The sequence below is a fragment of the Myotis brandtii genome, unplaced genomic scaffold (genome assembly GCF_000412655.1).
Source record: "Myotis brandtii unplaced genomic scaffold, ASM41265v1 scaffold251, whole genome shotgun sequence".
In the NCBI taxonomy this organism is placed as follows: Eukaryota; Metazoa; Chordata; class Mammalia; order Chiroptera; family Vespertilionidae; genus Myotis; species Myotis brandtii.
Window position 1 is genome coordinate 2,293,827 of NW_005359516.1, and position 20,207 is coordinate 2,314,033.

General features: G+C 48.1%; 1 protein-coding gene across 2 annotated transcripts in view; it reads left to right on the top strand.

The window, feature by feature from the left end:
* TGFA (transforming growth factor, alpha) overlaps positions 1-20,207 on the top strand; it is a 93,923-nt gene that overhangs the window by 15,439 nt on the left and 58,277 nt on the right. Inside the window, exons 1-2 of one of the 2 annotated variants that reach the window (XM_014540936.1) lie at positions 9,983-10,309; positions 13,075-13,128. In XM_014540936.1, the coding sequence (XP_014396422.1) occupies positions 10,024-10,309; positions 13,075-13,128 (340 nt within the window). In that variant the 5' untranslated portion in view covers positions 9,983-10,023. Of the gene's footprint in view, positions 1-9,982; positions 10,310-13,074; positions 13,129-20,207 lie in introns of those variants that run through there. The other variant, XM_014540937.1, reaches the window with a different exon arrangement.

Sequence of the window (20,207 nt, forward strand, 5' to 3'; positions counted from 1 at the left end):
TTTTAATAGACATTTTTAGAGCAATTTCAGGTTTATAGAAAAATTTAGTGGAAAGTACAGAGTTCCTATATACTTCCTTATCCACCCCCACACAATTCCCCTTATTATTAACATCTTGCGTTAGTGTGGTACATTTGCAACAGCTGATGGGTCATTATTGGTTCATTATTATTAACTAAAAGTAATGTGTTTTTAACTAGAGTTAAGTGTGAACTAAAGCCCCTAGTTTACATTAGGGTCTCTTCTTTGCATTGTGCATTCTATGAGTTTTGACGAATGCAAAATGACCTGTATCCACCATTGTAGTGTCACACAGAATAGCTTCACTGCCCTTACAACCCCCGCTGTTTCCCCTAAAGGATAACCTTCCCTCCGACCCCACCCCATTCCAAGCCCCTGGAAACCATGGATCTTTTTACTGTCTTTTCCAGAATGCCATATAATTGGAATCACAGAGTCTCGGTCCATAGATTTTTATGAGTAGCTTCTTTCACTTAGTAATATGCATTTAAGATTTCTCCATGTCTTTTTATAGCTTCATAGTTCACTTCTTTTCATTGCTGCGTAGTACTCCATTGTCTGGATGTACCACAGTTTACCAACTCACCTACAGAAAGATGTCTTGGTTACTTCCAAGTTTGGGCATTTATGAATAAAGCTGCTACAAATATTTGAGTGCAGGTTTTCTGTGGACATAAGTTTTCAATCATTTGAATAAATACCAAGGAGCTCAGTTGCTGGCCCAATGGTAAGACTGTGGTTACTGTTGTAAGAAACCACCATACTGCCCTCCAAGGAGGCTGCACCATTTTATCTGCTTATTTTGGTTCCTACACCATTGTCACTGAGATGAGCCTGGTTCTCCTAAACAATGCTTCAGTAATACCCTGAATGGTAATCATCTAAGACCCTTTTCTCACTGCACCCCTTAAATGTGCAGGACTGCCACCCACATTCTTCTTCCTGTAGTCCCCCTATTCTTGCTAGAGCTAAACCATGCTGGCAGAAACTTCCCCTTTTCCTGCTCCTTCTGCTCTTTTGTTTCTCATCTCTACCTGTCTTCAAAGAAGCGAATAGGTACAGGAGCAGGAGCAGAGTTGGGGGAGGGGGATCCACTCCCATTTTCCCTGCAAGAGCTACTGTGTCTTCCCCAGATTTTTGTCTTCCTTTCAAATGCTTTAAGGTGACACCACTAAAAGGAATCTGATGCTCCCTGCACCAAAACTGTGGGGCCTGTCCCTCACTGGTTTGTGTCAGTCCACGAGACTCTCCCCATTCAACTAAGTGCTTTGGGGGCATTCATGAACAGTTTTTTGCTACCAGAAGAACTTGCGTTGCTCTGATGGAAATACATTAGGGGACTAAAATCGGGCAGGTGGCCCAAGAGAGAGTCGAATGCATCACCTCTCTGGTCAGTTCCCTCCCTCTCAGGGCTCCTGGGAGTCTCTCTGGCACTTCATGACCGTAAAAGACTGGGAGTGGGTTTGTTTGTGGCTTGTCGGTCTTGTTACTTTATAGGTGGGCTTTGTATTGTGCAACCCAAATACTTTGGGTTAATACAGAGACAGACAGATGAACATAAGAAAAGAGGGAATTACTGAATGGGGAAGGGAGCATCCCAGTTAACTGAGGGCAGGCTGATCACCGTGGTTACTCTACAACAGGGGTAGGGAACGTCTGGCCCGAGGGCCATATAAGGCCCGTGAAATCATTTGGTCTGACTCTGCCAAGGCATTAGGGGTGAGTTAATCAAATGTTTGACCAAGTACAACAGGCTAGTTTTTAAGTTGATAATTTTGTATGGCCTGAGAATGATGGTATAAATATCCAAATGGCCCTTGGCAGAGAAAAGATTTCCCACCCCTGCTCTACAAGCTTCCCCGAGACCGTTTGCAAGGCTCTGATGAGTGGCCCTGTCTGTTGATGTGACTGCCAGCTTGTTCCCTTTCCCCTGGGTTTGGGGTGCTTCTGCCCATTCATTTGAGGCTGAATGGCCTGCGGTTGAAGAGACTTTCCCTGTTGGGGTCCAGAATTTCTTAACAGAGTGCACTATTAGCATCTTAGTCAGGACAGAGTCCTGTGCATTACAGCAATTTAGCATTCCAGCTCTCACCCACTAAATACCAGGAGTGCCCCTGAGTCATTGTGACAACCAAAAACTACCCTCAAAAAAACTACCCTCACCGGTTTCCAGATGTTCCCTAGGAGGCAGTGCCAGCAGTGCCTCTCCTGTCAGGGCTCAGGGTGGCAGGGTCTCCCAGTGAAAGGAGGCCAGTCTGAGCACCTCCTGCCCACCCCTCATCCAGGCCCTTCTAGCAGCTGGTACCTGCACTTGTCACTCAGGCCCTTTCTCACCCACGCTCTCCTCCTCTTCCTCCTTCTCGCCCTCTTCTTCCTCTTCCTCCTCCTCCACCTCCTCTTCCTCTTTCTCTTCCTTCTCCTCTTCCTCCTGCCCCTCACTTCCAGGGCCCAAGAAAAAGAACATAGGCACTGTCTCAGTTGGCACCAGTTGGCGGGTTGAGAAATGTGGGGTTATCGGAACTTCACGGTGTTTTCCCCTTAGCTCTTAAAAATCTGGAGTTCTGGAAACTTGTCTCCTCTGCTTAAAACTTACTTCTCAATCAGTGGCCCTTATCTAGTCAAATGAGTTCTCCACAGGGGTGTTCTGTGGCCACCCCTGAAGATACAGATCACAGGGGAAACCTGACAGTGGTGATCAGCATTGGGCCATCACTGTCCCCTCTGCCCCCCCCCTCCCCCCGCAGGCTGGTGCCACATTGATCTGAAATTCTGCCAAGTCACACAGGTATTTATCTTAGCCCAAACCCCAAGTTTCACAGTGCCTTCTGCAGGGTGGCTCCGGGGCTGCCCAGAGTGGAGCGGGGGAAGGGCTGAGTTTGTCATTACTAAGCTATTCACATGGAGGAAGTGGGGCAGAAGTCAAAGATTGCTTATTTTTTTACCTCCTCCCTGCTCGTAGCCTACTTCCAAGCCACTTGTAGTAAGTGATGTTTACATATGGCCTTGACGGGGCTGAAGGATTCGCCTGGCTTGGTTGGTTCTGCTGAGACGCTAACTCTGCTGGTCTGAGGTCTGCACAGACAAAGCCCTGCTGACCAGAGGATGGGGATTCTGGGGCCACCACAAGGCCAGGGGAAGCTGAGATGCGCCCAATGGGCCTCCCTGGACGGGGAGGGGCTTGCACCATGCAGTGGGCTCTTCCAGAGCTGGCATTGGATTCCTGAATTTCCTGGCAGCCAGGTCTCCACTCACTGGTTCACAGTGCTGAGGGGCCTGGGGCCTGCACATAGAGCCATTGTGTCTACCGCTTTATCCTGGCCTTATCTTTAGTACACTTCCCACCCCTTCTTTCCTCTGGGACTCTGAGAGTGTTCAGCATAGTCCTTTCCACAGACACCTTAATGCCTCAACTCTGTGTCAGTCAGCTGGAACAGGATTTCGGAGCGCCTTGGCTTGGCCCAGCTTCTTGCGACCTCAGAGCTCAGCCCTGGTACAGCCTGTTGGTGATTCAGTGGCCAGGGAACTCCAGCTAGCCCGGGATACTTGCCCTGCTGCTCTGCAACCTCTGGACGGGGGCCCTCAGCCCGCCAGCGCAGGAGCAGGCCTTGCGGAAGAGGAAGTTTGACTCAGGACCCAGCCCTTGGTCCAGGTCTTTGATAAGGCGTTAACTCTGCTGGAGATATGACTGCTGCCTCCGAACAAAAAAGGGTGTAGCGTAGATGTGGGGGATTGAGATCAGTCACCAGGCCTTCCTCACCCAGAGGAGATGCCCTGTGCATCCTGGTTAACTGTTTGATTGGAAGAGATCATTTGCCCCTGTATGCTATTTGCATTATTGGCAAGGGTCCTTTCAGACCACCAGATCAGAAGACAGCATTGTTCTGTAAGGCTTTCAGGTGGGTGGGGAGTTGGGGAGATGGCGAGGAGAGGTGTATTGTATCACCTTCTGGTCCTTAGAAACAAAGATATCTCAGTTAGGCAGCACCCACCTCCTCCTGCGAGGGTCTGGAGGCTTTTTTATTTAGTCATTTATTTTTTTGCACACTTTCCTGGAAGTCAAAAGAGCACATGTCATCTTCCTTTACAGCTGCAACACTTCTCTGATGCATGTGGTGTCTGTCCTGGGCATTAATTAGGCCCTCGACTCTACAGAACTCCAAGCATTTTATAAATAGTCTCATTTGCCCCTTGAAGTGGGGAGAGAAAGATAGTAATCGGTTCTCCTGAGTTGATGGTGGGAAATGAGGTCTGGGCTGAGAGGGACAGGGAAGAGCCATGTGAGTGACGGGTGGGCTATGCACCTGCCCTGCTGCTGACAGGGGTCAGTAGGTGAAAGGTGAGAATGCTACCTGCTGGAATGGTCAGCAGGGCGTGTGGAGGACATGGGGGTTGAGCTGGGCCTGGAAGACTGGTTAGAAGTGAGGTCAGCGCAGCAGGAGGGTTTTCTAGGCATGAAAACACTAGCGAGTGTATTTAGGAGACCTGAGCCAGGTACTCACATTTGGGTGGATATTCACAGAACACAAGTTAGTGTGTTTGCTTCCGTTGTGTCTCCTCATCTGGATTTTAAACCTGTGGCAAGTCCTGCCGTCACCTGGGGAGCCCCTGAAGATGTAGTGCTCAGCAACCTGCAGCTCCAAGCCATTCAATGAGCCCTACACCCCTTATCACTCCCTCTGTCTTCCCCTGCTTGGGGTCCGAGGTGCAGGTCTTCCTGTTTTCTCATACAGTTTTCAGGAGAGCCTACAAAATGAGCTAAGGATCTGAAAAGAAAAAACGTTTCAGGGGTCATCTTATCAGTGACGAAACAACTGAGGATCATCTTGGCACGCGGTTCAGCAGCTGCACTCCCGGCTCAGAAGGACGACACTTCCCCACACTCCCAGGGCCCTCTCTCCATGCTAGCGAGACTAGTTAACGTCATTGTTGAAGGAGAAGGCACATTTTAACTCACCACCCATCTGAATGGTGGTGCAGCCCCACATTTGTAATGGAGTTCAGTGTAAATGGTTTCCAAGAATTGGAAGGATTCGTTTCCATGGGACAAGTGCACTGCAGACGTGAGAGGAGGAACTGTTAGTCCTTTGCTATCTCAGCAGCACCGAGAACTGTGTCTGCCATGTGGTGGGTGCTCAGTGAGCACCAGTTGAATGAATGAATGCCAGGGTTCAAGTGTTCTTCATTTCCACTGAAATCAGAATGAGAACCAAGACTTAGAGCTTAGAGCTGTGGGGGTCTAGGATAGATGTGAGGAGTGAATTACCAAGGATCAGCTGGTTTTTTATTCCCCATGTGCACACTCTCAATACTCACCCCCTCCAACTCTGTGACCTCTTAGAGAAATTCAGTTCCAAAAACCTAACTAAGGTACAGGTGTTATGCCAGGTGTGAGAGTAGGTATGAGTAAGGCACCGTTCCTGACCACACTAGAGGTCAGATGTGAAAACTTAAACTACAAGGCAAATCAAATAAGGACTTCTCCAAAGAAATTATTATTTCTGATGTTTGAGTAAAGCTTTGAGAGGCAAATTTGATATCCATGGGCAGAGGGAGGGGCCTGCCAACTTGACAGATGGGCACAATACATGTTCATGGTAACTCTCTATAATAGCAGCTACCATTGGTGTGCCACTCAACCTACTGCATATTTCTCATGTGTCCCCTCATTTCTTCTCTAACCCTGTGCAGGAGCTGGATAGCTTTCTCTCTTCTTACAGTGAAGGGAGCTAAGGCTCAGGCAGTGAAGCAAATATCGCACAGCTGCAAGGACTTGTCAGATCCCCAGTGGTGTGAACCCAAGGCACCAAGCTCTGAGTGAGGGCAAGTCATGTGGAAGGAATGGGGACAGTGCCTGATGGGAGTGGTGGGAAGAGCAGATGGAAATGGGGTTTAGGACCCAGACCTGCACCTTAAATCTCTGCTCAGGACTTGGACTGGGTTCTGTGAGCAGGGAGCCCATGGTGGTGGTCGGGGGGGGTGGGTGGTTAGAGGGAAGGAGTGCTATGGTCCAGCAAGTGCTTCAGGAAGGTCTCTCTGGCAGCAGGAGCAAAGTAAAAAGGCTGTTGGCAGGAAAATCAGTTAGACAACTATTGCGATAGCGCGGGAGAGATGATGAGGCCTGAACTGGGGCAGCGGCAGCAGATGCAGGGGGATGGATGAGATGGACAATGCGGAGGCAGGTTGTGTAGGAGGCCGTGACTTGGATACCAGGTAAAGGGGAGGGAGGGATGGATGATGTCTGTTGGGCCTTCAGCCCCGCCCAGAAGTGAAGAGGAGGAGGTGGAACAGGTCAGGGGATGAGACCAAATGAAGTTATTTTTAAACACATGGTTTGAGGGCCAGGCCTCTGGAAAGTAGTCAGGGTTGAAGATGGTGCTTGGGGCAGAGGAGCAGAGGCAGTGCCTTTGGGAACGGGGGATCTCTGTGCTGCCTTTGGTACCCCATATTCATCTACCTTCACTGTGGTATGGAAGATTCCACTTCTCCCTGACTTTGTATACTCCATTTCACTTCATTTAATCCTTGCAGTAGCTGTATGAGGAGGTGTCATCCTTATGTACATATGAGGACACCGAGTGAGCAAGATTGGATAACATAGCCAAGGTCTCACAAGAAAAGAGTGGCAGAGTCAGGATTTGAACCCAGGTCTGATGTCAAGGCTCCTTTCTGCTCTGCCATAACAGACGCTGAGTCAGAATTAGAAAATGGTAGAGGGTTGCAGTGTGGACACCCACCTGTTTATTTCTTCCACCTCCCTGATCCTAATGGTTCATGCTGAAAACTTTGTTTTTTTCCTAGCCACAGAGATACTGAGAGGGAAATGGAAAATACCTCTGAGCATGCAGGTAGCACTGGCTTATTTTCCATGATGTCATAAGGCCTTAGCCTCATCAAGTTGGACTTTGCTGCCTATGGCCACGCCATTAGGAAGGGCAGCCTCGGGCCCCGAGCTCACTGGCCCAAGTGCATTCCCTCATAGGTGGTGAGCTTGCAATATATCGTCAAGCCAAAATCAAGACTGCACTGTGCTCGATTCAGCAGCACATATACTAAAATTGGAAGATGGCATGGGAAATGTAGAGATGGAACATAGTTCACTTTTAGGTTCAGATTTAGGACCTCTTCTGTCTTCCGATATTTGATGTAAAGGTCATTGTGCTAAATTGAAAGACAAAACTACCATCAACTGAGCACACTCATTGAGACAAACACACATGACCTTCTTATTGTCTGATCCTTTTTCAAGGCAATGGGTCCACCTTACAGAGAGTTGGAAGGAGGCCGGTGGTGGTGCCCCTTGCTGGTGCTCTGTGTGCTAGGTGGTTCTGTCTCTCTCTGCCTTCCTCTCTCTCTAAAAATATAAAGAACCTGTGAGTGAGAGAGGTGAAGTGACTTGCTAAAGGCGACACCATTCATGGCTGACCCTCGTCTCTGGTCTCCCCTTTAGCTATGTTCCCCATGTCACAGGACATACGTGGATTATGTCCAGGAGAGAAGAGGAGGAGGTGGTCTTTTCTAGCATTTCAGTGTTCTTTGCTGTACTTCACAGGACAAGCAGAAACAAAGTAAAGCCAGCTGGGCCCTGTAATATGAGCCTGCAATGTCTGTCACTTACAAGCTGGGTGACCTTGGGCCAGTCGCTTCGTCTCCTGTACCTCCACTTTCTTACCTCTAAAATGGGAGCATAATAGGACCTACATCTTAGGACTTGCTTAAAGTATGGAATCAGACGATGCAGGGCACATAGTAAGTTGTCAAGCAGATGTTGCTGCTATTATTATTATTAATGCCATTAGCCACAGTGGCAATCCTATGACTGAACGATGTGAGGAGGGAGCTCAGAAGACCAGTCAGGCTCTGGTGGTCTTCCCTCCACCGCCTGCCACTGGCCTAGAACGGTCTCCCTGGTGAACTTGTCCCTTGCCACAGCTGTGTTTGGGCGCAGGGGTCGGGACCTCGCTTGTGTGGTTTGGAACTGAAAGCTGCCCCTCCCTGCATAGTTGGTTTCTTTGCTCCCTTGGGAAGGACCTGCCACCTGAAACATAACACTAATCTTTTCAAATAATGTCTCGATAAGACTCTCTCCTTGGGTAGCAGGGTCCAACCTGTGTTTTGAAAGCAGTGATCCAGATGCTGGGATGGTGAAAGAAAGAGCCCTCTGTCCAGAGCCCGTCTGCCCAAGGTGACTCATTCCTGTGTCACATGTTTCTAAACTCTCCTTGCCATCCCCAGAGTTTTCCTAATCCCGTCCGGCCAGTTCCGCCACAAATTCCTCTGCAGCTTTGCCTGACATCGTCTGAACTGAGTGTCACTCGAGTCTGTGAGCTGAGGCAAATGTGAAGTGTCACCTCCTCCAAAAGCAACCATGGCCTGTCTGAGGGCTGGCCTCCCTGTGCTGGGGCGATGGCGGATGCCCTGGCTGCTTTCTGCATTTATGGATATTGTCACGAGGGCCTGCTTGTGGTCTCCTGGCCTCCCCCCTGCTCCTACAACCTTTCTTCCTAATCAGTCCTTACCCTGCAACCAGCATCTTCACCAGGCTGTCAAAACCTCTTGCATTTAAAAAGCCTGTTGAAGTCATAAAACCTTGCAGTTTCTGCTATGCAGTTAAAATCCGGCCATGTTTGCAGATAAAATTTAATGTTGGGATGTAATTTCTGAGGGAAGAGGCCTTAAAACCTGTACCAGCAGGTCCTGGGTTCCATGTGACCCATTTACACATATGTTCATGCCCACGTGGCTGCTCCAGGGGTATCCCCTGTGGACCGCATGCTGAGCTGCGGGATTCTCGCCTTCTAGGGACCACCCTCCACTACCTGAGCTCCTCCCTTTGTCCCTCACGACCCCAAAGCATGGTAGGAGAGGAAGGGGGGGTCCTAGCTGCCCCCCAAACACCCACACTCCTTTCTGCATCTCTCTTGCCTGACTCCTGCTCCTCCTGCCTGCATTCGTTCTTTACTCATAAGCCTTTCCTCACCACCACCCCCTCTAACTCGAGGGCATCCTTCATCCAAAGGACCTGTTGCAACCTCTCTCCATCCTCCCCACATCTCCCTGACACCAAAACCTCACCTTCACCCCCTATGTAGAAAACCTGGCATAGGGGACCCAAAAATGGATGAGATGTGGAGCTCTTGATTTTCTCGGAGGACAGCGGGCTGATCAGCACAGTGGAGTGGGTAAGAGCCTGGAAGCAAACACTGGCTGTGACAGGCCAGAGCCGGCCATGGTCCACTCCGCCGTGTGACCCAGCACCAGAGCTGAGTGTCCACAGAGGAGACAGCCACCAGGCTGATGAGTGGGAAAGGATGGAGGGTGTCCCGTGCTAAAGGCACAGCCCAGGTCCCCATCCCGTGCATGAGTGAGTGGCTGCACAGAGGGGCTGAGGGAGGGCTCCCTGCTTTGTGGTCCAGGGGAGATGGGGGCCCAGCACCTCTCCACAGCATTTCCCATTGACGCCCTGTGAGTGGGTTTCACGATGGCTCCATTATGTGTACTCACGAGATGAATAGCCTCTAGCCTCGCCTCTCCCGACATTCTTTCTGCTGGAACTTCTTATTGCCTTTCTAACAGCTGCGTTGTAAGCATTGCAGCCCTTGTCTTTCCTGGAGGGCAGGTCTGGTTCCCACTCTGCGTGGGGTGGGGGTGATCAGCCTTTCATAAGGCTTTCCTTCCGTTGTGAGTGGTTTTCCCCTCACCAATCTCCCACCTTTTTTTTTTTAAGTCCATAATCCAGGGATTCCCCTCTTTGGAACTATTTAAACAGACATGGGATGCTGGCAGGAGCCACTTAAAAGGATTCCTGCCCCAGAAGGAGGCTGTCTGGGTGGCCTGTGGCAGGAGAGGTCCAGCTTTGAAACTCAAGCGAGAGGTGCCTGCGGCTTCGGGCCACAAGCCTGTCTGAACTGTGCCTTTCTCCCTGCAGTCAGTGGGCGTGGCGGCTGTCCCAGGGCTGTGCTCTCCCCACACAGGTGCTCCAGGGTAGGATCTCCTGTGTCTCTGATGAGCCTCAGAGGCCACATGTTTCTGGAAGGCCTTCACAGAGCCAGGCTTTCCAAGCACAACCAGGGGTGCCGGCGGTCGGGACACCTGGGCCTACGTAGATTGGCAGTCAGGGGTCTGGACATTCACACCTTCGCCCCTCGGGAGACCTTGCTCGCAGAGGGGGAATTGGAGGCCATGGAAATTCCCAAGAGGCAACGGATGTGGCCTCTAGAAGAGAGGGCTCCAGCTTCGATGCTAGACCTGCTGAATCTGTCGTTTGGACTCATTTTGGAGGCTGTAACTGGTGAATACATACCTACCAATGTGTCATGACAGGCTGTGATCGGAAGGACTATTGTGTGTGTGGTAATTAAACGCTGTCTTGGGCATAGGAGTTGGACAGACTTGAGTTTGAATTGGGCTGCAGGAGCTTGGGCGCATTTCTTAACCTCTCTAAGCCTGTTTCCTCATCTGTAAAACCACGTGTTTCCACAGGCTGGGCCAGAAGACCGGGGGCTGGGAGGTGCCTGTATTGTGGGTTATTCTGAGGACCCCATAAGACAACCCATGTAAAAGTGCTGGACAGGAACTGGCACCTGGCCACTAAGTGGTTCCCACCTACTTGAGAAGTGAAAGACGTGACCCTACTTTTTGGTCTGGGACCTTCTTAGGGAGCTCACCACATGGTGAAGGGAAAGCAGAGGCCTCACCTTTCATCACAGCCTTAGCTGGGTTGTGCCTCAATCAAGATTATAGAGAGAAGCCCAGAGCACTAAGAAGCTGCTCTCCATGGAACCAGTCTTCTCACATTGCTCAAATTATGAATCAAAACCCAGCGTCTTTCATCTGTGGGACAAGGTGGGTTTGCAAACTCTGATTAGTTCCCAAAACACCTACATCACAGCTCCCAGAGGAGGAACAGAGGGGGCAAGTAACATGCCCCAAGGCTGAGGGGCGGCCCTTCCCCAGCCCTGGAGAGTTAGTGATGCTTCTGCTCTGTCCTGGCTGCAGTTCGACGATATTTGCTTTCTTGTCTTGGTTTTGCTTACACAGAGGTTGACATGGAGCCCAGGAACTGGACTTTCACTAACTTACGGAATATGGGCCCAGGGAGGGAAGTGGCAGGATAAATCATCCGTTCAGGGATAGTTTGTGACTGGCCAGTGGCACTTCTTGCAGAGAGGTATGCAAAGCATCCCCGCGTTGTTATGCTACTACAGGTCACTGGCTGGCTTTGGCCCTGAGTGGTTTGTGACGGTGCCAGCAAAGTCAGTGTGACAGGTCCCAGCTGGCAGTGTGGAACCACTAAGACTTCTGGCTCTGGCAGGAAAGCCTCACTTCAGCGCTTGGTGTGCGGATTACAAACTGAGCCTTTTACATATGTCCAGGGAGCCTAGGAGCTGTGCTCCTAAAAGTAGTGTCTATTGAGCAGCACAAAAGAACTGCATAGGGAAGACAGAATGATTTTACTCATCTTCTCTTCTTGTTCCAGCCCAAATAGCTTGTCCAGGCCTCCGTAGGAGCCTCTGGGAAAGGCCTGAAGGAGAGTTGTGAGCATGACTGCTCTTTCTGTTCCAAACGTGTTTCTCCACTGAGTGTCAAGGCTTCTTTGTCTATCCCCCGAGTGGGAGAGGAATACAGACCTCACATGCATGGTGGGGTTTGCCGTGGTCCTGTGCAGTGGGGAGGGGGGTGGTCACAGTGAAGAACTGAGCTTGTTTTCTGCATGGCTCGATTCATCTGCCTTCCAGGCTAATCCCTCAGTGGCCCGGACTCTGCGCGGCCACCGTGGCATCTTTTGCATTTCAGTTTTAGGAAGTCATTGTAGTAACTCAGTTCATGCTGATTGCATAACTCCTAAGAGGTTCCTTTTTCATTGGAAATTTGCTGCAGTGTTTCCAGAAACCTCTGCTGCCGTAACATCTGGGCACCCAAGGTCTTCCGTTGACAGGGGTGGCTGCATGGGCATGTGACTTGTGTAGCCGCAGTCTCACGCTCAGATGGGCCCTGAGCAAGGGGTTGGGGCTGCGGCTGCAGTCTTGAAATTCTTGATAGTTTTATCTTTAAATTTGTATCTCATAAGTGACATCCAGTGGGACAGTGGAGTGTGCACAGGGGCATGTGATCCCACCTCCTGCTTCCCCTGGTGGGATAGGGACACAAAAAATGGTTGAGGTTAGGTGCATGCAGCCACGGCATCTCAGGACAGGGCTTGGTGGCAGCTGTCCTCATGATGATCAGTGGATGACTAGATAGGCATGAGCCTCTCCCCTATCCCTGATTCAGGTACCTAGTACATCCTGGTGCAGAGGTTGTAATACCCTTGGGGGTCACCTGTCCACCTCTGGTTGGGGCACCTGGCTTTTAGAAAGAAGAAACAACTGACTAGACGTTCGTGCCTCTACCTGGGTCACTGCACATCCACCCAGATGCTGCTGGAAGGGATACTGCCAGTCGGTGGTCGCACGTGCCCTTGCACACTCTGTCGCTGGGGCCCCTGTGCCTGTGAGGGGCTCTGCTCACCTTGCAATTATCCCCATACTTCAAAGACAGAAGTGACATATAGCAAATAAAAAATATCATGACATGTAATACCCTTTGTAATACTTTTAGCAAAAAATAAAAATAAAAATTAATAAAAAAAATAAAAATAAAAAAATATATCATGACATGCACAACAATGTACTTAATGCCCCTGAACTCTACCCTTTAAATGGTTAAAGTAGTAAATTTTTTATATATATATATATATATATTACCACAATAAAAATATTTATATGGTATAAACAAAAACAAGAAACATCATGACAGGTGGAGAGAGAGAGACCATGGAAGAAAGGGAAAAGCTTTCTGTTTAGTACTTTTAATGGCACAGTGTTCCTGCTCTTAGAACAAGGGTCCTGCATTTTCACTTCGCACTGAGCCCCCCAAATGATGTAGCCAAGCCTGCCTGTGGCCGCCTTGTAAAACTACCCAGTCTTTACCTTTCCAGAAAGAATCCTGCCCTCAAATCCTGAAAGGCGCGTGCTGCTGAGCTGACTCTTATCTCTCTCTCTTCTTCCCCCACAGGTCTTGTGTTGGCTGTGTGTCAGGCCCTGGAGAACACTACATCTGCCTTGAGTGGTGAGTCCTGTCCCCTCAGCCCCTTGGTGTGGGATGGCACATGGGGGATGGGCAGGGAGCAGACCTTGGCCAGTTTGTGGAGCCTGAGCTCTAAGCTTCCCTCTGGGGCTCCTGCTGCTGTGCTCACGCCCAGCTGTGCCCTGAGCGCTCTCTGCTTGGCCTCCCATGGGCCAAGATTGTGCTGCTGGGAGATCTGAACTGCAGACCTGAGGGAGCTATTTCCCTGCTCGCTCAGGGCTCACCCCCTCCCATCTCTCTGTTCAGACAATCACTGTGGGCAGCAGTGCTGGAAAACAGCCTGCAGGCCCTGAGAACTTGAAACTAGCTCATCTAATAGTCCATCTAAAGAAGAGCCCAGATTCCTGAGCCCTTGTGTCTGCCTCCGCCTGGTGATCTTTGGTTAGTTATGCTCTGGTTTGTCTTTTGACGTTTGTAGTAACATTTCCCTTGTTTCATTTTAAAGACCCTAGAGAAACAGATTGAAAAGCTTGGGAAATGGAGGAGGCTAACCGCTCATGGTCAGAGCGCTGCAGAAGCATCCCCGTTACATTCGCACATCACTTTTGTCCATATGCACTAATAGTGAGGCATAGTGAGGAGACTATTTTGATTCCTGCTTTTTAAACTCAAGGTTTGGAGTTGTGCGCTTTTCCATGTTTCGAGAAACTTCTAAGTTTTATCCTTTTAAAATATCACGATGTTCCATTAAAATGGACACGTGTAATTGAATTAAGTATTCCCCATTAGGTAGTTATGTTGCCTTCAGTTCAAGTTATGATGCTACATTTTTATGCCTAGAAGCTTTTTCCTTATTTTGGATACTTTCCTTAGGATATATCTTCAGGAGCAAGAATAAATATATTTATGATCCTTGGTACAAATGGCCAAGCCACTTTCCAAGTGAATTTGAGCTGATTTTTATACCAGTAATGCACGAGTCTGCCAGTTTCTCAGTTCCCTCATTGGCATGGGGGATGGGAGCATGCTCCCATCTGTTACTGCAGTGACCCCCTGACCTGTCTGTGTCTCCCTAGTTATTTCAGGTCAATGTCGGGGTGTGTGTGTGTGTGTGTGTGTGTGTGTGTGTGTGTTTCACCCTTGGCTAATTCAATATGTAAAACCATTTTTAATGTTTACTAAGGAAACATTCATACTAGAAGAAGAGAAATGGTAATGAAATCAATCCCCAGATACCCATCACCCAGCTTCAACAATTAGCATCACTCTGCTATTTTTCTTTCATCTATTCTCCCATCTTTTTTATTTTTCCCTTTGCTGGGATATTTTAAAGCAAAGCCCACTTATGAATATTATGAATATTACTTTCATCTAACAGATAAGGACTTTTCAGAGCAAAGCCACAGTCCATTTCTTTTTTTGTTAGATTCTTAAATATGGAGGGTAGATGACGATGCTTTCAATTTTGTGACCCTTCATTTAATTTGCATTTCCTTTCATGGTTTCATATTTTGCTTTCTACTTATATTTACCTTTGTAAAACATGCTCATTTATATACTGCGTGACTGACTTTCATGTCTGAATTCCTCCTAACCTCTTATACTCTGGATGTCGGCGGGCTCATTTACTGAATCCCAGACTATCCACTCAGGTGTAAAGATGGGTCGTTTTAGAACAGAAGTGACAAGGGCTTAATCCAAGGTGTGAATATGCAGGTCTCTGCACTCTGAGCATTGACAGGAATGAGAAACAATAGTGGATATAAGAAGGGTTTGATACATTCCTGAGTGAGTGCTGGAGCAGGACTGCAGGCATACTCGGGATCAAGCTCAAACACTTCGAAGGAGCAGCATGGAGAGAAAATTGCAAACTCCATGTGCCAATCAAGGGTGGTACCTGAGCTTAAAGGAATAGGGGCGGATCCCATGTGGCTTTCTCGTAATTCTTGTGGGGAAAAATTCCATGTTCTTATTACTTGACAGTTAACCTTGGCTTGTCTTATTGAGGTTTCATTGATTTCTTCCAGTCTTCCTCTCTTTTAGATCCCCAAATGTGCAGGGCAGATTATGCCAGAGGCATAGGAAACTGACATTATTGTCATCAATAAATGCTTCTCAGACATCTGCTTTGGGTGGGACTTGGAGGGATGCGTGCCTTGGGCTGGAGGTCAGGAATCCTGGGGGTTGGGCCCAGCTGGTCTCAGTTTTACCAAGTCCCGGAGCAAGTTATTATTCTGGCTCCTATTTGGATCTTAGTTTCCTCATTTGTTGGACTTGCATCAGGAACGGCCTGTAAGATTTTTCACATGTGACCATTCTAATGAATTGGTGGAGACTCCTTGGAAAGCTTTGTTGAGAAGGATTATTAGGCTACCTTTAGGCTGTTAGGAAATACAGGGGTGATCCATAGGCAATGCCTGCCTTGGACCCAAGGTAGGGAAGTGATAGTGTGACTATCATGTATTTAATTCTCTTGGAACCAGACGCTATTTTACACTCGGGTTTCAAGACTCTCTTGCTGAAACTATACAGTCCTTCTCTGTCCTTGTCCTCAAAAGGCCCACCATACAGGTGAAAAGACAGCATGGGAACCCATGAGAGCCTCATCATGACCTAAGGCTACACAGGAGTGAAATCAATAGTCTGGGGGTTAGGACAAAAAATTTTATCTGGTTGGTTGTCAATTTGTAAAGCATGCAGAGAAACATTAGCTGGAGGCAGGGTGAGGGTGACAGCACCTACGGCTGAGAACATCTGTCACACCCTCCCGCGGAAGGAGTTATGACCTGTCTTCAAAAAGCACCTTTTAATGTCCCTTAAAAGGGACAGAATGCACCCGGTTAAGTTGTTGGGTGGCTCCTTGCTTAACCCTCCTAAATGTTGCACAGTGCTCAGGCTGCCCATCTGGTTCTCATGTTTTCATGAGACTCGCTCTAATGACTGAGGGGTGTGGTGAGGGCCTCGCTCAGGCACCTGGGAGCCAGGCTCCAGGCTTCTCTCTGCTATCTGTCTTGCATGATCACGGTACTTAGGGCGGTTCTTTAAACCTCTGAACTACTGCTCCTTCCTCTAGCCTGTGTCTAATCCACCCACATGGAATCGGGGAGTGTTTGAAGGCTTGCTTAATTTAGTGTCAGTGGTGGTGATGAAAGAACACGGAAAATTCACAGTGGTGTCACTCCTGGGGAAGGTCACCATTAGCAGCTTGCTTGAGGAGGTGGTAGTCAGATTTTGATGTTGACATTAGGCTTAGCTATGTGGAGAGGGCGAGTTTGGGCTGGAGGTGCACTGAGGGAGGGCAAAGCAGATGATAGGAAAAAGTCTTGGAAGGTGTTACTTGTTGGGGAAACAGGTAGAACATGGGTCAGACAGCAAGCCAGGGATCTGTTTATTGCTCATCTTGCCAAACAAAAGCTTCTCAGAATGCAAACTGCTTCCCCATTCCATTATCTGGAGTTTTCCCATGTAGAGCTGCAGTCATTCTAAAATTAGAAGGCTCACGTGTTCTACCCAGGTACATGGTGCACTGGTCCAATGTGTCTTTAGCACAAGAGACTTGGTGTGTCTTAGCTTGGGAATAAAAGCATATACATCTGTGTATGCCAGGACTTGCTTCCATGCTTCGAGAAATGTAGAACCTCAGAGAAGGAGGGACGCTCCGTTCTGCTCTAGGATTTATCCTTGTCATCCAATTCCTCAGCCAGGACTTGCTTCCATGCTTCGAGAAATGTAGAACCTCAGAGAAGGAGGGACGCTCCGTTCTGCTCTAGGATTTATCCTTGTCATCCAATTCCTCATTTTAGCTTCCTTTTTTTTTCAAATATGTTTTTATTGATTTCAGAAAGAGGACAGGAGAGGGAGAGAGGGATAAAAACATCAATGATGGGCTAGAGGCTACACAGTTATCACTGATTGGCTGCCTCCTGCACACCCCCTACTGGGGATTGAGCCCACAATTTAGGCATGTGCTCTGGTTGGGAATTGAACCATGACCTCCTGGTTCATGGGTCAACGCTCAACCACTGAGCCACACTGGCTGGGCTACCTTCCACTTTTTGCAAAGGAAACTGTGCTGGGTCAGAAGGAAGGTTGCTCAGGGTAGTAGACAGGCCAGAGGATATGGAATCAGGGACCATAGTTCTGACTCACTAGCTGGGTGACCTTAGTGGAGCCCTCTTAAATCGCCCTGCACCTCGGTTCTCCCATCAACAAGATTAAGGAGTGGCATTAAGGCATTGTCTTTTCAAGCTGTGAGTCACGAAGTCACTTTAGTGGGTCATGACCAACTTTTTTTATGCAATTGAATAGCTTAGAATAGAAAATTTTGGAGTGCATTATATGAAGAAAGGACCAGTATTGTACCATGAGGCTCTTGTTTTCATTATTGATGGATTCCTATATTGACATTCAGCATCATTTTATTTGTAGGAGTTGTACCCATATTACACCTTTATAATTTCCAGATTTTATTTCTTTAGTGAAGGAACTTACACACTTGCAGAATAAGTGCCATAATCCTTCTAGACCTGTATATTTTCACACACACACACACATACCCACACCTGGTCTCTAGTTCTTATTTATTCCTAATTTCACAGTTATTTTAATCTACTCACCTTTATCAAGAAAGTCTTCCCAAGCATTCAACTTATAATAGAAACCACAGCTCTTTCCTTATGAAAAGACATTTCATTAGTTTATGTAATAAGTAATTAAATTACGTAAATACAATAATGAGTGCAACTGACAAACAGACTTGGAAATAAACACAAATGTCCTTTGGTAAATAGACAGCTTACCTGGTAAAAACAGAAATGGGCTAGAAAACTAGAGTAGCCAACTAACTGAGCTAAGGGTCTAGATGTTTTAGCAAAGGAAAGGAGAGGGTGGAGTGGGTAGGTCAGGCTCAGTGAAGAGAGCATCCACCATCTTTGAAAGAAGCACAAAAGTGACACAACTCCATGATTTTTAAAAAAAACAAAAAACAAAAACAACCTAGGCCTATTGAAGCCTTACTGTTCTCCCACCTTTTAGTGATTTTTACATTTATTTAGTGCACATTAATTAAGTACTACCTCATACCAGACGTTGTGCTAGGCTCTGGAGATACACATGAGGATTACAAATGAGGCCCACCATCACAGGGCTTAGGGTCCAATTGCTAATGTTGGTGATTTTTATATACCAACGTCAATCACAAACATAGACAAAGTCCTGATCTACCAAGATGGATTTCTTTGAAGAAAAGACCTGCTTCTACTATATTCAGACTTCCCATGTTTAATCCAAGTGCCAAGCTGTCTAATTTTCATTCTCTTTGTTACGTTGCATCTTCCTCTGTTTGGCCCGTGGTGCTGGGCTGTTTTTCCAGCTGATCCATCACTCTTCCGGTTGCCGTGGTCCATTCGTGAAGCTGGCACAGAGGGTATCTCTGCCAGGAAACTTGCGCTGCAAGAGCAGAACCCAACCACACATCAGCCTAAAAGGGGGTTGGTTTTAAGGAGTCAGCCCTTAGAGAATCCACGGCAAAGCTGAGCTGCCTGCCCACGGGGAGTGCAGGAGCCAGGGTTAGAGAATCCACGGCAATGCTGAGCTGCCTGCCCACGGGGAGTGCAGGAGCCAGGGTGACCACTCAGATCTCCACTGTGGCAGTTTGTGGCCATGTACTCCACACGTACCATAAAGTAATAGCAACTCATCTCACTTTTGTGCCTCTTGGCTCAGAGTCTCGAGGGAGACTCGGATTGGTGTGTCTTCCTTGGTTAGTGGTCACCCAGCAACTGTGGCAGGGTTGGGAGGAGAAGGCTACAGGGTAATAAGGTGCCAAAGTGCAGTGTGGGACTTGGGCAGGGCAGAGTCCCTTATCAGACCTGGAGGAGGCAAAGACCAGCCTCCCTAATCCTGAGTGATTCTTTGAATCACTCATTCAATCACATATTTATTGAGCACTTACTATATACCAGGCTCTGATCACAATAGAAAAAGGGCCTTTTCTTAAGAACCTTCTACTCCCCTAAGAAAGATAGACATATTATGTTTTAATATATCAAATCAGCATATTTTTGAGAATGTCAATATTGAATGGTAGTGCGTGTGAGGTAAGGTGGCTGCATATATCACTAATGGGTATAGGTAGTGTTTGCTGAGAAAACAGATAAGAATATAGCCCCGAAATCTGCACTTTCCGTCCTCAACCACATTGTGCTAAGCCTGATGGGAAGAAGCTGAGGGACACATCCTTATAGGCTGAGGTGCCTTCCCCTGAAGGCAGCAGCCCTTCCCCATCCCCAGAGCTCTCGCTCCTCCTCAGCTGGACAGTGCTGGGTTCAGGGAGTCTGTGAAATGTCTGTGTTCCAGGACTGACTTTCCAGCATTCACTCCGGAGCTTGGTAAAGAGAATCACAAACCTCAGAACGTAGGCCATCACCTTAAAGCATCCTCTTTCCTGTCAGCCTTGCTGTGATGGAAGGGAGGCTTTGGGGTACAGGCATCAGCTTTGTTAGCTGAGAGCCCGAGCCAAGTTTGAGGATCACCCTGGAGTGTCTGGTTATTTACTAATGAAGGGACCTGTGGCTATTTTACTCCAGCCAGGCTCTGGTGTCCGCCTTAGCAGGCTCAGCACCTGTTTGATTTACAGATTCATTCTTAGCTTTCCTGTCTTGAAAGTTATGGCCCAACTCCCTTTCCTGTCTTGAAAGTTATGGTCCAACTCCCTTATCAGAATGTGCAATGGAACATGACTTCACACATCTGGCCATTTTATTACCAGGTTGCATTGACTAAAATATTTCCTAAATACCAAAACACGCTAGTGTTAAACAAGGCGGGGTGCAGGCGGGGGGCGGGGGAGGGGGGTTGAAACAGACCAGAGGCCTGTTCCATTCACATGCCAGTGCCATGCGGCCTGGGTTCAGAACACTTTTCTTCCCCGTTGTCACTTAGCGACCAGGCTAGCAATCTTTTTCTTTTTTTTTTTTCTGAGCCTATTGTCATCCTGACTTTTGGGAGCTTGGGATAGAGTGAAATCTCTCTCTGCCTTACACAGTAGGTCTAGAAAGGTACTTTGGGAATCTTGAAAATAGAAGGTGTTAGATCCTCTATGAAATCTGCTACACGGGAAT